The 16,581-nt window shown below is 44.5% G+C and overlaps 3 protein-coding genes across 3 annotated transcripts; all 3 read right to left on the bottom strand.

Moving 5' to 3' along the window:
• Window positions 1-24: 24 nt before the first annotated feature.
• Window positions 25-744, bottom strand: LOC127774675 (histone H3.2). Its single transcript, XM_052300960.1, has one exon. It carries the CDS (start codon window positions 648-650, stop codon window positions 240-242), a length of 411 nt encoding a protein of 136 aa, XP_052156920.1. The 5' UTR covers window positions 651-744; the 3' UTR covers window positions 25-239.
• A 557-nt stretch (window positions 745-1,301) lies between these two features.
• LOC127765549 (actin-7) lies at window positions 1,302-4,679 on the bottom strand. The gene is made up of 5 exons (XM_052290468.1): window positions 4,531-4,679; window positions 3,577-3,646; window positions 3,058-3,451; window positions 2,330-2,943; window positions 1,302-1,785 (listed from the first exon to the last, which is right to left on the bottom strand). Exons 2-5 carry the CDS (start codon window positions 3,631-3,633, stop codon window positions 1,720-1,722), a joined length of 1,131 nt encoding a protein of 376 aa, XP_052146428.1. The 5' UTR covers window positions 3,634-3,646; window positions 4,531-4,679; the 3' UTR covers window positions 1,302-1,719.
• Window positions 4,680-8,389: 3,710 nt separating this feature from the next.
• On the bottom strand, window positions 8,390-9,341 carry LOC127760118 (RING-H2 finger protein ATL72-like). Its single transcript, XM_052284329.1, has one exon. The coding sequence runs from the start codon at window positions 9,256-9,258 to the stop codon at window positions 8,674-8,676; it is 585 nt and encodes a 194-aa protein (XP_052140289.1). The 5' UTR covers window positions 9,259-9,341; the 3' UTR covers window positions 8,390-8,673.
• Between the last annotated feature and the right edge of the window lie 7,240 nt (window positions 9,342-16,581).

Below are 16,581 nucleotides of genomic sequence, written 5' to 3'. Positions count from 1 at the left end.
CAGGAGAATTTTCGGATTTGGTGATAAGTAGAATTCTTCACTTCCATTTCATTCCAACACCATGGGATCACATAAGAGTAAGACAGATAAATTACATACGCAACACCCCAACTAGGCCATGACAGATCTGAGATCAAACACCAACCAAGGAACCCCATCAAATCTCTACATGTGCAGACTAGACACAGGAACCACCACTAGAACTACCAGGGTATCACAGCCTCTCGAGCAGATCACGCCTAGGCCCTCTCGCCACGGATGCGGCGGGCGAGCTGGATGTCCTTGGGCATGATGGTGACGCGCTTGGCGTGGATGGCGCAGAGGTTGGTGTCCTCGAAGAGCCCGACGAGGTAGGCCTCGGCCGCCTCCTGCAGCGCGGCGACGGCGGAGCTCTGGAAGCGGAGGTCGGTCTTGAAGTCCTGCGCGATCTCCCGCACCAGGCGCTGGAACGGCAGCTTGCGGATCAGCAGCTCGGTGCTCTTCTGGTACTTGCGGATCTCCCGGAGCGCGACGGTGCCGGGGCGGAAGCGGTGGGGCTTCTTCACGCCGCCGGTGGCCGGGGCCGACTTGCGCGCCGCCTTCGTCGCCAGCTGCTTCCTCGGCGCCTTGCCGCCGGTGGACTTCCTCGCCGTCTGCTTGGTGCGGGCCATCGGTGATGAGGAGGAGAGGCTAGGGCTTCTTCTACAAGCTTCGAATGCTCGGGTGGATTTGGGGGATTGGGATGAGATGGGGAATTCGAGAGGATGCGAGGTGTTTAAGTAGGGGAGAGGAGGGCGGGAGTTTGGGAAATTTTGGGCGGAGCGGCGCGGTTTCCACGAGGGAAGATGGGTTTGGACCGTTGGATCGGAGGGGAGTGGACGGCTTGGATTGCGATTTGGCCTCGCGCACGCGGATCGTGGGGGCGCGATCCGTGGGGAGGGGTTTCCTGGATTCTGATTGGCTGGGAGTGGGAGAGCGAGAAGTGGGGTGTCACGCGGATCGTGGTTCGGTTTTCCTGTGCTGTGATTGGCTGGCTCGTTCGGTGCATGGATTCTGGGACCCAGCAGTTGTCACTTGCGTTCAGCGAAATGTTTGGCCCGAAAGCGTAATTGGCCTGGACTGGGCCGTACCTAGGCGGCGTTGTTAATGCGCACACAAATCATTTTTTACGGTATTTTTGGTTTACCAGAGGTTAAAATGTGCATTTTCACCCCCAAACAGCGAGGTGATACTATCCTCGCATACGTGCCTTCGCTCAGGGAGCTTAAACAAGCTACTCAGTCCCAAGGGGGAAAGCATAACATCCAAAACACTACAAGTCGTTCAAATACAAATAAACCTTTACTACGTACACAAAAATAAGTTATCTTCAAGAGAGAAAACAAAACTAGAGGTACAATCATTAAGACCCGCAATTCGGCTAGTAGAAAATTCGAAACAAAAAGCTTTCAAACTGCACGGGCAAACATCCTTGTTGCCCGGTGAAACCCAACACAACAATCCATTGCATACATTAGGAATGCCCTGATGCGATGCCATTGTCTGAAAAAACTGACCGACTCAGACGACCTACACTGCACACTACCTGGACAGATTTCTTCCAGTACACCAATTGACTTCACCTACCGCATTGCCCCATGGCCAACAGCCCTCAGGTGCTACTGAAACCATGGGACGCATGCAAACAATCTGCAGATCACGTCTCAATCAGCTGATAATGGTACAAATCTGCCCACAAACTTAGAAGCACTTCATGTGGACGATGCCTGGACCAGATTCATCGTATTCGGCCTTGGAGATCCACATCTGTGACAAAATTAAGTGGATGTCATTAGTTTTGCAGAGCAAAATGATCAGCAATAGAAATACCAATTTCAAAGAAGAAATAGTAGTGCATATTACTAGACAAAGAGAACTGTCTAAAAACTTCACAAACAATCAGGTTTATGTAATAGGAGTTATGTCTTATACATCATGTAGTATGCAACAAAATTACACTAGTTTTTTTTTTGACATGGTCGGTACTTAACAGTTTGACGCTAAGATTTCCTTTTAAAAATCATTATTTCTAATCCATGAACTAAGTATATATTGAACTTCCTAGTAAAGTCCTGTCTTGGCCTTTGTGTTTTAAGATAATGGAAAGATCAAGTACATCTCCACCCTTTGACACAGTCCACAGCACATGGCCCAAGGAGCATGTCAAAGAAAGCAACACCAAAAAGTTTGTTAAATGTTTGCAAGGATGCAGTGTCTTGCAGACAATGGACTAAAAATGCATTAAGACACATAGTTTGGTAATCTCGTTAAGCAGATGAAACAAAAGTATATGCATTGAGACAATGGATACCTGCTGAAAGGTACTGAGAGAAGCCAGGATGGAACCACCAATCCAGACACTGTATTTCCTCTCTGGCGGTGCAACTACCTTGATCTTCATACTGCCAGGGGCAAGTGCAGTTATTTCCTTGCTCATACGATCACCAATACCAGGGAACATTGTAGATCCCCCACTAAGGACCACATTACCGTACAAATCCTTTCTAATATCAACATCGCACTTCATGATGGAGTTGTATGTGGCTTCATGGATGCCAGGAGCTTCCATACCAATAAAAGATGGCTGGAAGAGCACCTCCGGGCACCTGAACCTTTCTGCTCCGATGGTGATGACCTGGCCGTCAGGCAGCTCATAGCTCTTCTCAATAGAGGAGCTACTCCTGGCAGTATCAAGCTCCTGTTCATAATCAAGAGCAACATAGGCGAGCTTCTCCTTTATGTCTCTGACAATTTCCCGCTCAGCAGTTGTGGTGAAGGAGTAACCCCTCTCTGTGAGAATCTTCATAAGGTTGTCGGTAAGGTCACGCCCAGCAAGATCGAGTCGAAGAATAGCATGCGGGAGTGTAAATCCTTCGTATATTGGAACAGTGTGACTTACACCATCACCAGAGTCAAGTACAATACCTGCATTTATAAACTAGTTAGTGCAGTTCGACTACTCATTGGATATTAAAATCAATTTTTTTTTAGATAAGTATGTTAAAATCAAATGGTTTTTTTGTACAGCAATCATCATACCAGTTGTTCGACCACTGGCGTACAACGAAAGAACAGCCTGGATGGCAACGTACATCGCTGGGCAGTTGAAGGTCTCGAACATGATCTGGGTCATCTTCTCTCTGTTTGCCTTGGGGTTCATAGGAGCCTCGGTCAGCAATACAGGATGCTCTTCAGGAGCCACACGGAGCTCATTGTAGAAGGTGTGGTGCCATATCTTCTCCATGTCATCCCAGTTGTTGACAATACCATGCTCGATTGGGTATTTCAATGTCAGTATACCTCTTTTCGACTGAGCTTCATCACCCACATAGGCATCCTTCTGGCCCATACCAACCATGACACCAGTGTGGCGTGGCCTGCCTACAATGCTAGGAAAGACAGCCCTGGGTGCATCATCACCAGCAAAACCGGCCTATTCCACATGAAGAAATGATCAATTCGTTGGGTGCTACAAATGTATTAGCAAGCAAAAGAGAATCTGAACATCCCAATTGTGCGAACTAACAGTTTTACAGCGTGGCAGGAAAATTAACTAACCTTGACCATTCCAGTGCCATTGTCACAGACAATAGGCTGGATATCCTCTTCAGCCATCCCTCAAGTGTTTCTGCAACAAATATCAGTATTCAGAATGCATTCAAAAATCAATTATTGTGCATATTAACTTAAGCACTGTTTTGCTTAAGTGCCACCGAGCTTACTCCTGGGCCCAAATAAAGTGCATGATAAAAAAAATGAAGTAGCAATCACTAAACATTTACAACATGCCAACGAACAACCAATAAAATACAGATCATATCATTAGGGAACTGATCAGGTATAGGAAAAAACACAACATGGGACTAACCATTAGAAGTGGCACCTGGGACTGAATGTATGATCATGCAAAATAAGAAAGAATTTTCATTTGAGTTCGCTTTGATTTCAGTAAGGCAGTATGGATCTTTTAAAAAAAAACTACGCAATAAAGGTAAACACAATCACGATGTGACACATCAGAGGTTTCATGTTAACAAAGGAAAAAACACAACATGAAGTAACATACAACTATTTGTCTGGAATTTTGGATGCATGATGCAAGTATCGACTGAAGTAACATACAACTAGCTGCGCAGCGGATTGTTAGAAAGGAAATAGAAAGTATTAGAATAGGTATTATGCAGTTTGAGATCATCTCCAGAAGTGATATTGGAACTGCTCTGCTGTCTGCAACTGCAGCATACAACCCGACCAAGGATCAGACTATACAACATACAGTACACAAACGCCATGAATTCCCTTGCTAGTCATGAGAGGATACAGCTATCAACCGCAAACGTCCAAACGCCGAGGTCAACACAAACAGTCCACGAAAACAGCGCGAAATTCCCCGGAAAAATCACCCGGACAACAAAGCACGGGAAGCTCTACCGGCGATCCAGCGAAGCGATTCCACGGATCAGATCGAAACAAGGATGGAGAAGGAGAGGGAGAGATCGAACGGGCTTATACCTCGGAGACTTCGGCGAGGCGATCGGCGGCGGAGGGGATCGAATCGATCGCTTGGGGGGGACTCCTCTGCTCCTTCTAGAGAGCTCCGCCGCTGACGCGAGACAGCGAGCGCGAGACAAATGGGAGAGCCGAAACGGAAAGCGCAGCAAGGGGAGCCGTTTTATGCGTGGAAGCCGCCCCGTTGGACCAGTCTTCTGCGGTGTCACCTTCGCCTGCAGAAGCACGGACCGCGTGTGTGCTCAGCTACCCTCCTCCCCTTTGCCTCGCCGTTTGAACGTGACATGGCACCGTCACGGCACGGCAGAGCACGAGGCAGGCGACCTGGGCAAACCACTGAGCCAGCCAAGCCGAAGGTGTCTGACCTGACCTGGACTGGCGTGCCGGGTCGGTGGGTATTGGCAAGTTGGCAACGGAAACGGACGGACTTTCGGTGCCGAAACCGGAACGGCCACGTCGGAGTCGGTTTCTTAATGGCCGGTGGGCCACCGGCTGGTTTGGACGGGGCGTGCTGGCGTGCGGTGGAAGCCGACCGCGCAACCTACTCCCGTGACCCCGTCAGCCTTCGCCGGTGAGGCGGTGACAGGCTGACAGCGATCCGGTTGCTTGCAGAATATTTTTAATTTTAGTTATTAATAAAATGTTAAACAAAAATATTTTTTCAAAGCTTTATAAATGATTAAATTTCACAAAACTGCATATGCTTTATAACTAAATTATAGCAAAACTATATATTTATAACTAGATATTTGACACTAATGTTGTGTTATTCCTCTAATTTTTCCCAACTCATATCTCTCGTTTTCCGCCTGCACGTTTTTCAAATTACTAAACCGTGAGGTTTTTGCAGAAAAAATTCTATAAAAAGGTAGTTTTAAAAAATCATATTAATCCTTTTTTTAAAAAAAGTTAATATTTAATTAATTATGCAATAATGCGTGCTTCGGGTTCCCAACCCCTTATCCTGAACGCAGCCTAAGTTTATCGCATAATTTTAGGTTTGTGACCAAGTATCGTAAAAAATCACAAAATTACAAAATTACAAAAATTAGGTTTTAAATCCTTCTATGTTTGAGTTGTAAACACCCGTAATTTTGTGATAACATTTTTCTATATCTATAGTTTTACGGCACTCCACCTTGAATATCTAGTTTTGGAAAAAATTTAATGTTAAATATATAGTTTTGTGGTACATTATCTTAAATATGTAGTTTTACTGTAATTTGATCAACTTATCTTTAATTTTTTTAAATTTACTCTTTATAAATCTACAACCCTATTTTCCTCCAAGATGATTTTTTTTTATGACGTGGCACATGTGACATGTCCGTTGGTGTATGTTAATAGCCGCACAAAGATTTTACGAGCAACCATTTGTAGTCCTTTAGGAGAGCGGAAGAGGGCTGCCTATAAAATGGTTGACCTCCCTCCGCGTGGATGCTAACTTGCATCCACAGTCGTGTGTCATGTCATAAAAACCGTTTAAGAGAGGGTAGAGATGCACTACTAAATACATACTCCCTCCGTTTCATAAAAAACCAAACTAATACCGAATGTAACACATCCTAGTAGTATGAATCTAGACATACATCTATCCAGATTCATCGTAGTAGAATATATCACATCTGGTACTAGATTCGTTTTTTATAGGACGGATGGAATATAAGTTTGAATAAAAAATATTTTTTATTTTTTTTGTAAATAAAAATTTAAACTAATAAAAAAAATCCTGCTAGCACGGCGAAGGCGGCCTGCGCTGCCAATCACCTTGAGGGCCCATGAGTTTCCCGTTGCGAAAGTCCAGGATGAATAGCAAGGTGTCCAGCTGCGGGGCTTTTGTCTATTTGGGCTTAGTTTGGATGCCAATTATAGGCCTGTTGAGCTGGTCGCCGTTCGCCTGAGACCTATTTGGGCTTGGATTCTCCTGAAAGTCTCACGAAGATCAATGGATTGGGCTTCTGGGAGTAAATACTCTTGCTTACTTGCTCCTGTGGCATCACCGTGCTCAGTTCCTTCAAAAAAAGAAGAGAGGAAATTCGTCTCTTTAGCTTTTCTGGCTTCTGCCTACAGTAGTAAAGAGAAAGAAAAATAAAAGAAAAGCAAAATAAAAGACAAAGTTAAGGGGAGAAAACTCGCCAATTGTCGTACCATTTACGGGTTCACTTTTCTACCGAGGTGCGATCTGAGCTAAACCGATTTACACCAGGGTCACACGAATAAAACGCGGACCATTTTGTCACCTCAACACAAGTCCTCGTCGGATGATCGTGATCTTCTTCTGCTAGGAGATACGGAGTATATACGACACAAATTACGCGAAACAACTTTCATGCGTTGTGACTCGGACATATCAAGCACAAGATTGGACCAAGGATGCAACACGAAGAGCTTGCTCCATCAAATTCTACAGACCACAATTGATTAAGACCGTACAAAACACTAATGCGTAGCACTATCACTAGCTACAGCAGAATGCATCATTCGGTCGAGCAAGCAGCCGGCAGAGAACCGAACTCTCCCCCAATAATTGACTTTTCCAGCCACGCAAAGCAGCAATAATTCATACTGTATTACCCTCTTTCAGAAAGTTGACGCAGTTCCATCCTATGATGCCGGAAGAACAGCATATGTTGATATCCTGTTGGTGCTTTCAGCACTGGGGGATATGATAAGTTGATACGCGAATACTACGGCTCAGTTGATCACTTTGCCCGCGTATTAGTGTCAGTTGTTCTGGGCAATAGTGGCTGCATTATTGGCAACAGAAAAGTATAATTAACGAGGCACACGCTAGCTATAGTACAGTGCTTTGCAGCTTCCAGTAGTGGAAGGCCTCAGGAGAACCCATTACGTGAGCCAATAATTCAGTGAGGCGGAAAGGTTTGTGGCAGTGGTAGCTGCAGCTGCAGCTCCCACTCTGGACGGCCGGGGGGAAGACGGAATGAAGATGTAACCGACTTGCAGTCAAAAAGCGTGCTTCATGCCTCCCCATTTCAGCTAATTATTGCGCTAAACTATTCATAAATTGACTAGATTTCCTCCCCGGAAGGTTCATTTTGCAGCAAACAATCGAATATGGCACATGGTATTGTGATTCACTTTGCAGTGAGACAGAGGGGAAAATGATGTCTTCAGAAACAGCGATAAGCATCGCATTATTCAGCGTACCTGCTTTGAACTTCAGGAAGTCACCAATTCATCAGTCGGCCGTCATCATCTATAACTCATCGGCAAAGAAAATTCAGCAACCCCGTACAAGTCAAAACGATTCTTAACCAGTAGCAAGGGAATCTGGAATTACCCGTGGTTAGCAAATATGCGTTCTTAGTTAACTTTTTCAGACTACGAGGGAGATACACGCCACCACAAATCCACAACACAAACATCCATCTTTTATAGTACGAGATACACCGTAGGCCGATTCCTCTTTTTCTAATTCTGCTACTACTATACTAATACTCGTATGTACAGTACAATGTAGAGTAACAACGTCAGACTAGTGTTGTAGCAGGCTGGCACTCCTGGAGTACGTCCGTGGGCCGAATTTACTCAATGGGCCTGTTGCCCATTTCATTGTGGAACAGATCACACAATATATCGTCAATTTCATGGATTTTTTTTTTGTTTTGTATTTAGAATATATTAAGAGATACTTGATCTAGTAAAAATATTTGACGTTGGGAGAACTAAACTCAACATAAAATAAATTTGACTAGAGAGAGTATGTATATTATACTCCTGAGTTGAGTTTTTGTTCAGTTCTATTGTATATATAATATTTTAGTAGAGTATTATACCTCTCGAAAGTAGAAAAAAAACACTCCAGATGCAGCTCCCATCGTGTCTGAAACAATTCAGACGATTCAAAAGTTGGCACTCTCCGTGCAATATTTGCAAATGGGTTTACAAGCCTGAACCAAATCACAACCTGATGGTACATATTTTTGCAGTTTTCAGTAAAGTTTACTCGGGTGGTTTTCACCTTCATTTCATCGGAACCGGGTCACTTCGACATGAACATAACAGAAAAGAAAAAAAAAACAGAGATAATGACCACAGTATCTCGGATGACAAAAGAAAAGCAAAAAAATGTTCACTGTGTTCCCAACTACTGATAGCCTACTGTACAGTTGAGTCACGTTGGTGCTAAGGCGTCTCGTGCTGGCCGCCGGCGGCGTCAGGGTAAACCTGCAGCTGCACGGCCGCGGCCGCCGCGAACGGCTCCCGCCTGCACGTCGGGCAGGTCTGCCTCGCGGCGAGCCATCGGTCAATGCACCGCGCGTGGAAGCCGTGGCCGCAGCGCGGCAGCACGCGGACGCGGTGACCCTGCGCGAACTCGGCGAGGCAGATGGCGCACTCCGTCGAGCCGCAACCGGCGAGCCGATCGAGCCCGCCGACCGGGCAGACGATCGCCGGGATCTTCTCCGCGATGGCGCGTCCCGGCTTCTTCCTGGCTACCCGGGCGCATCGCTCCGCCGCCGCCTCGTCGCCGTGATCCCCGGGCGGCTCCTGGCCGTAGCACACGCGCCGCGTGACGCGGAACGCGCACCGGGCGATCGCGTGGAGCACGAGCCCGACGACGAGCACGCAGAGGAGGAGGGACAGGACCGTGATCACCGTCGCGTCCAGCGAGCTGAACGGTGCCGGACGACGCGCCGCCGCCGCCGCCGACACCACCCTGCCGTTCGACAGAAGCCTCCTGGCATGCTGCTGCAGCTGTTCGACGTCCATGTCTTGGTAGCTCACTTCAATTCCTTCGTGTAAAACTCCAAGAGGAAACCAACGTACGCACGTGCACAGTAGAAAACGTTGGTCTCGTGGGAGAAGAGTTCTCTCGTCGCACGGCGAGGGTGGCCGTTTATATAGGAAGGTGACAGTGCGCAGTGGAATTTTAATAGTAAAGATATTTCGGGTCGCCGTCATTTCAGTCTGTGTGATTTTTGTTCTTTGCTTAGTGGGCACCGCGGGGGAAAAAAAAAGAAAGACTTTAACAGAAGTACTTACCCTGTGGACTTGTCGATCAATTCAGAGGCATGTGCGAGTAATGGAGGGGAGTCGTGGAGATAAGATGCACCACACTACCTATTGTACGTAAGGGAGCCGGATTACCGGCAAAATTCAGAGGAGACACACAGGACAGACAGGCTTTTTGACCAGATGCAGAATTACACGGAAGTGCTTCAGTACGTAGTTCAGTTTCAGACTTCCAATTCCCCATATTCTCTAAAAAAAATTTGGTAGAGATCACCTACTCTTTGTGTACCAGAATAAATCAATCTAAAATAAAATATGATATTACATAAACAAATTTAAATAAGAGTTTGTTTACCAAATTTGTTGTATTAGGTAATGTCTTATTCTATTTTAGATTGATTTAATTTAGAACGGAGGTTATATGTTTGAATTAAGGCGGGGGTGAAGATTTGAACCTACGAGCTTTAGCACTATGCGACCTCCTTATCTTTCCGGTAGTCCTTAAAATTATGTTTCAGAAAGAGTAAGTTTAATTAAGCAAAAAGAACACACAATACAGCGGCATCTTCCATGGTTTTGAGAGGCAGGACATATATGTATCAGTAGTGCAGTACGATTGAGGAAATTATTCTAAACTCTCGAACATTATTATTATTTGTGTATCATCTAAATAGTTATGAACAAATTTTAAAATAGCAATAGGATAGATTAATATGTGATAAATCAGTCTACAAATATGCAAGATCAAATTTAACCTGTACAAGAAACGAAAAAAACTATGAATATACATTAAATAGTTATAATTTAATTTTTTTTACAACTTGAAGAAATTGAATTTTAACTTATATGTTTGTGAAGTGTTTTACCACATATTAATCTATTTACTTAATTTTTATAACTATTTCGATAGCATGTAACTAATAAAAGGATGTTTTCTCGAGAGTCCCTGCACGATTGATATAACAGTAGTGAAAAGAACAACTGAGCATTTGATTTCCGGCAAGCACAAAACTTTCCACTTTAAGATGCTTGCAACTTCCATGCACCGAGCTAAAAGCACACAAAGACAAAATACAAACTCGAAACGAGCCCACGGAGTTGCGTGTTTAAACCGAGTTTTCTACGAGCCGGAGAGGGTCTAGGGCGTCTAGCTCGCTGAAACCCGCAAATGCAACGAACGCCAAACCGCACTAACCATCCATCATTAGAGACTGGATTAAACAAATGGCAATCATAATCCTGCATGCCGGAGCCTCCACTAGTTGAGCGCGACCGGTCGGCTCATGGGCGCGTGACACGTGGCTCCCGTGGCGCCACCGCGGCGGTGACTTGTCAATACGCGGGTGGTCCGTTCCGGCCACGTAGGACAGGGTGGCGTCCGACGTGTCAACTTCCTGTCGGATCCTGGTTTCGTTTTGGCGCGCGTACGTTTTCTTTTGTTTGCCTGGGCTTTCTGGGCCGGACTGCTAAAAAAACGTGCTTATATCGGCCCATCATACTACCGTCTAAGGAAAACGTATTTTAAGATTCTTTATGGAATATTTCAAGATCCTTCGGTGCTAGATTATACACAAAGTAATAATTTCATATTTTAAGGTTTTTATAGCATATAGAAGAATAATTCTCGAAGTAATTTGAAATATGTAAGAATAATTCTCGAATTAATTTGAAATATGTATTTTCAAGGCATCTTATCAAAGAGGTGTATGTCAAGTACTCCAACATTTATAGCGAGTGATTTCTAATCAAGAAGCCGTCAATGATCAATTAGCAAGCGCCTGATGTTGTCCAGACAATAATGCATCCCCGGACGTGCCTCATCGGCCGTGTCGGCCTTATCGTTGCGGCACAGCTTGGGACGCACCGAAGTTCTACATATTCAGGACAGTTCTAAAAAAAACATATTCAGGACACAAAATTAAAGCAATTTAAGCTGATCAATCAATCAAGCATACATGTTCATACACTCCTCGTCGTGTTGTGTGTTCTATCTTGCCATGCCTACGCTTTTATGTACTTGTTTTTTCAAAATGGAAAGGAATTGAAGTACTAAAGCCTGTTTAAAATAAGAAAAAGCGAGAAAAGGGAATTGCGAAGTATATATAGTTATATAAGAGATCTGCAGACTAGTGGCAGGCAAGCAGCACAGCTTAATTATAGTTAACTATGTTTAATTTTCGTATAGTTGTTTGCTTGAATTCCTTCAGATTTCGACCTAAGGAGACTGTAAGAGTATGTGTGAGAAGGCAACTTGAGCTTATATACTGTTTTATGGCAGTTGCTACTTGCTGTTAAGCTAGGTTATCCAAACAGATCAGCCACGCACAATAGTTGATGTCGTCTTGTATGCATGACCAACACCAACATCCAATGCCAGATGCATTCGGGGGGTGACCAGCAGCCCTGTCATTTGATCCCATCCACTGAGTTCACAACGAGCAATATAATCCAAGCATTACTGCAAGTGGCCATAATAATAAGGAAAAATTATAACTATACCATTATAATTTTACAAAATTTGAGATATACCATCCTGACTTACATGTTACTGACTCATATGGGACCTACATGTCATTGAGATACCGATGACATATCTTAAAATTTACAAAATTATAATGGCATGGTTCCAAATTACCCTAATAATTAATGGACGTCTGTAAAATTTACAACAGAGTACTGTATATGCATGTTCCAGGCTTCCAGCCCTTCAGTTCCGCATGAGCCACGGGAAAAGTACGCAAAAAATAAAAAGAAAATGGATAAATCTTCTACACACATGGTCACTCATAGGGAAGAAAATGGTCGAAAAACAGCTCAGTCATTTTTTAACCATATTATTCTAGAAAATAGGATAAAAAGGGTCAAATCGAAAATGAAAGCGGTGTAAAAAATATCAGGAAATCAGAAATGTCACTATACGGAGGAAAAACAGAGTTATCGCCCGGAAACCGATATAAATTCTGGAAATATTAAGCTGTAAAAATAATATATTTAACTTAATATGACTATATAATATAATATGCGAAAACAAATTCAAGCTTACACTAGCTTAAATTATAAACTTTCTCCCTTCTTATGCCATGCACTCAACTTAGGATTTGATTGAGGAATTAACGAGCCTCTAAACTATGTATCAAACCACACATATTAGGGTATTTAAAAATATGGTAATTATCAATATTATAAAAAGGTAATTTCAATAGGAATATGGTAAAATACGAAAACAGTCGGTATAAGAGAAATATGTTTATGTTTCTATCATTTTCATTTCGTTTTTATCGGTTACTATTTTCACAGGCTCAGTAGGCTCAGTTGGCAGGAATCTAAAACCGGTCGGTCTGAAATTTCCAAGTGGAATATGGTAAAATACGAAAACAGTCGGTATAAGAGAAATATGTTTATGTTTCTATATCTTTTACCATTTTCATTTCGTTTTTATCGGTTACTATTTTCACAGGCTCAGTTGGCAGGAATCTAAAACCGGTCGGTCCGAAATTTCCAAGTGGATTCGTTTGATACTTTGATGGAGTACAACGTTTCAGATCATAGCAGTGAATTTTTTGTTACAAGCTAGAACAGGAAAAATGAGCCAGATATATAGTACCGTGTAGCTACTAATCTTCTAGATTAGGAGACTAGCACGAATGTAGTACGGAGTATATATCTGATCTGATGAGATCTCACTCTCAGAAATAGCTTAAATTAACTTTCCAGATGGAGCGCATGCATGCATGCCCACTCGATTGACGGGCTTTGGACGCGTGATCGATCGGCTGTCGCGTAACGATCGGCGAAGGGCGAAGGCACACGTACTCGACGTGTGCAAAAACGCACAGTGAAAGGCTCCACTGCACTACACTAGCAGTCTAGCACACATATCTTGATGATCAGAATCCACTGTCCTGTATGTACGTGTCTGATCGCTCATTAGCTTGATGGGTCCCTGTCCAACTTGTAACGCAGGAGCAAGGAGAGGTTTCTTCCCAACAGAAAAAGCGAAGAGGATGAGATTGACAAGAACAAAAAGCGCACGCCTAAAGTTATTAAGTTATCAATATCCCGGAGCGAACACAACGAATTTGTTGGTTCTTTCTGGAAGAATGTATCAAGATTGTTGTTGAACTGGCGTTGCTTTTTTTTTTTTCCTCCGTTTGCATTCCAGATGACATTTTCTGATGAAGAAAGAACATTAATTGGTGGGACCACCTATATATTTGTCGACAAATTTTCTACTAAAAATTTGACAGACGTAATTATAGTATAATCGTAGTATAATTACACTATAACTTGTATGTAATTACACTATAACTTGCATGTAACTACAGTGTAACTTGTATGTAAGTTTCACGTAATTTTGATCGTTAGATCTATTACAAGATTTGTTCTGGTGAGGAAGAAAAATAATCACAGCACACACATATGTGAAAGGATTTGTTCCCACGACCTCTATTTTACTGAAATAACATGTTACCGAGAAATTCTTGAAAGTTACATATAAGTTACATTATAGTTACAGTGTAATTACACTACGATTGTACTGTAATTACATTTGACAAATTTTTAGAGAAAAATTTTTCGACAAATATACAGCAAATTCGTTAATTGGTTGTTTTCTGGGGTGTGATCGTATTGTCGTAACTGGGCCTTTATCACGAGATCTGAGCAGGCCCGCACTATGAAAAGCTCCTTTCGGCCTTTTTCATTCAGGAATCAGGATCAATGATTGGGCTAGGCCCGAACACGTACACTCCCTTTGCCAAAACACACACCTGTCATTTTCTCACCTGACCTCGCCTCGTTCACGAATCCGTCACCAGTATAACACTCGGCGTCTGGGCCTAGCTAGATTGTTGCATCGGACACGACTGCCAGGCTTGTTAACTTGGGCGCTCGATCGATCATATGGCGCAGATTCACGCCTGCACGCTAGTCGTTCGACGGAATCTGGATCAGCCGCCGTCGTCTACGACAATGCTGCGGTCGACATCTCCAACAAGACCGCGCCCCACTTCCCTCCAGTTCCGGTTCGTGCCGACGTCGCCGTCGCGCATTGAAGGAGGCAGGCGCACGGATCCAAAACCCATGTGACCCCCCCGCGCGTACACCATATCGGGCGACGGGCGCGGCAGTTGCCGCGATCGAGTCTCTCCGCCGCGTGGTCCACAGGCCCAGGCATCATAGGGGACTCGCGCCAGTCGCGCGCCCGCGGCCTCACCACCCGGCAGAACACCCACGGTACGGCACGTCCCACGCGCTCCTCCCATGCGGCCAGCCGGCCACACCAACCCGCCGGCAACCCCCCACCCTTCCGCGCGGCCCCCGCGGGCGCCGTACGCGCGGGGCTCAGTCGTCGATCGCTGGTTCGCGGCCGGCCGGGGCGCGCGGGCGTCTCGGTCTCGATCGGCTCGCGGTGCATGAGGGGTTTTGTCAACGCGCCGCGCGCCCTTGCGCTAGCTGAGCGAGAGCCCTGTCGTGCTCGCGTATTGTCTCTGTTGATTGGGTTTCAAGGAAGGGATTATGAGGTGAGGTGCACATCAGCTGCATGCTGGCATCATGCATCGCATGGTCCCCGGGCCGGCCGGCCGGCCGGGCTGGTAAACCATGTACAGTTTGCACCGAGATGGAGTACGCTCGTACGTTGTACGTACTACCTATCACAAGTTTACACCTCTCAACTTTTCCGAAGAGGGGATGTGCATGGTTTGTTACTTACTTTGTCATGCCTAGGCTTTGGACACTGCATAGATCTCTCACCCTTGATTAATCAGCCATTGCCTATATAAGCTTGCTGGCTGTTGTCGCGGTAGTCCGGTAGATTTATAAGTACGTAGTAATGAGTACTAACTGGTCCAAACACGTACGGGTAAGCACGTTCATTAATCGATCTGTACCAGCTGGTAAGTCCATTATTCAGATCGAAAGTGTAACTATCGGCGTAGGATATTGAACAGGGATCAAAGTATACTTCAGTGCTCCAGGCTCAATATATTACGCCTTTCAAATTGTGATAAATTTTTGGTAATAAGTACATACATATGCAGAGCATATACTATTATATTGATCACGGTGTCTTGGTACCATCCAGCAAGTCCTCTGCTCCCAGCCAGATATATTGAATACACGGTTGAGGAAACATGGTAGTGTTTTGTTATTTTCCGTGACTATTTCTGAGGCGACTTTGGAGTTTGGACACAAGCATGGTTCATTCCTAATTCTGCCATCACTAACCTTAGTTTTTTTTTGGCAATAAATAATAAAATAACTGAGAAGAGCCTATATATGATGCATCGGATAGAACTGGTTTGTCGGAATTGCACGTAATATTCGTCCATCCTCCATATCCCACTTTGTCGTTCCATCACAAGGCTAACGGTTGCTTTCTCATGCACTGCACCTGTACCTGCGTGCATGCAGCTCATCCTCCATGCCTACTGTTCCCAATACGTACAAACGCTTAATTCTCAGTCTGTTGGACAAGGCCCTGGTCCATGCACGAATGCCAGCGTATTGCCCTTGTTTGTTTGTTCCAACCAATCCATCCATCCATCCTTGTACAGCGACTGTCCTATCAATGTAAGGTTGTTCAAGTCTACTAGCCCTTGGCCCTTGCCAATCGCCATGATCCTGGCCTGCATGCATTACTGCATTGCCTGCTCATTTTCTCCCCTGCACAGAGCAATTAATTGCAATAGTCCATGTTATGATTGCTGATACTACTCTCCTCTGCGTGTGTGGCTGATGCTTACTAGTAGCTCAAACGGAAGAGTGTGGCTTAAGCAACTCTAACAGTCTAGGTAGCGGGTCTGTCCCAGCTAAATCATTGCCGTGATCCCCACAGAGGGCTGGATCACCTCTGAGGTAAAATTTGCAGCCTGTAACTCTTGTGAAAGCATCTTCAGAAAATCACATAAAACAGGGGAATAAAAAGAGAGAATGCAGTGGATCAATAATCCCCAAAGCCTAATCTAATAGGTATCTGAACTGTTGCTGCCTAAGAAACATAGTACTCCCTCCGTTTCACAATATAAGTTATTCTAGTATTTCCCATATTCCTATTGATGTTAATGAAATGCTAGAATG

This window comes from Oryza glaberrima, chromosome 1 (genome assembly GCF_000147395.1).
Source record: "Oryza glaberrima chromosome 1, OglaRS2, whole genome shotgun sequence".
NCBI lineage: Eukaryota > Viridiplantae > Streptophyta > Magnoliopsida > Poales > Poaceae > Oryza > Oryza glaberrima.
The sequence above is the reverse complement of the archived record's forward strand: the minus strand, read 5'-3'. Positions and strand labels throughout refer to the sequence as shown.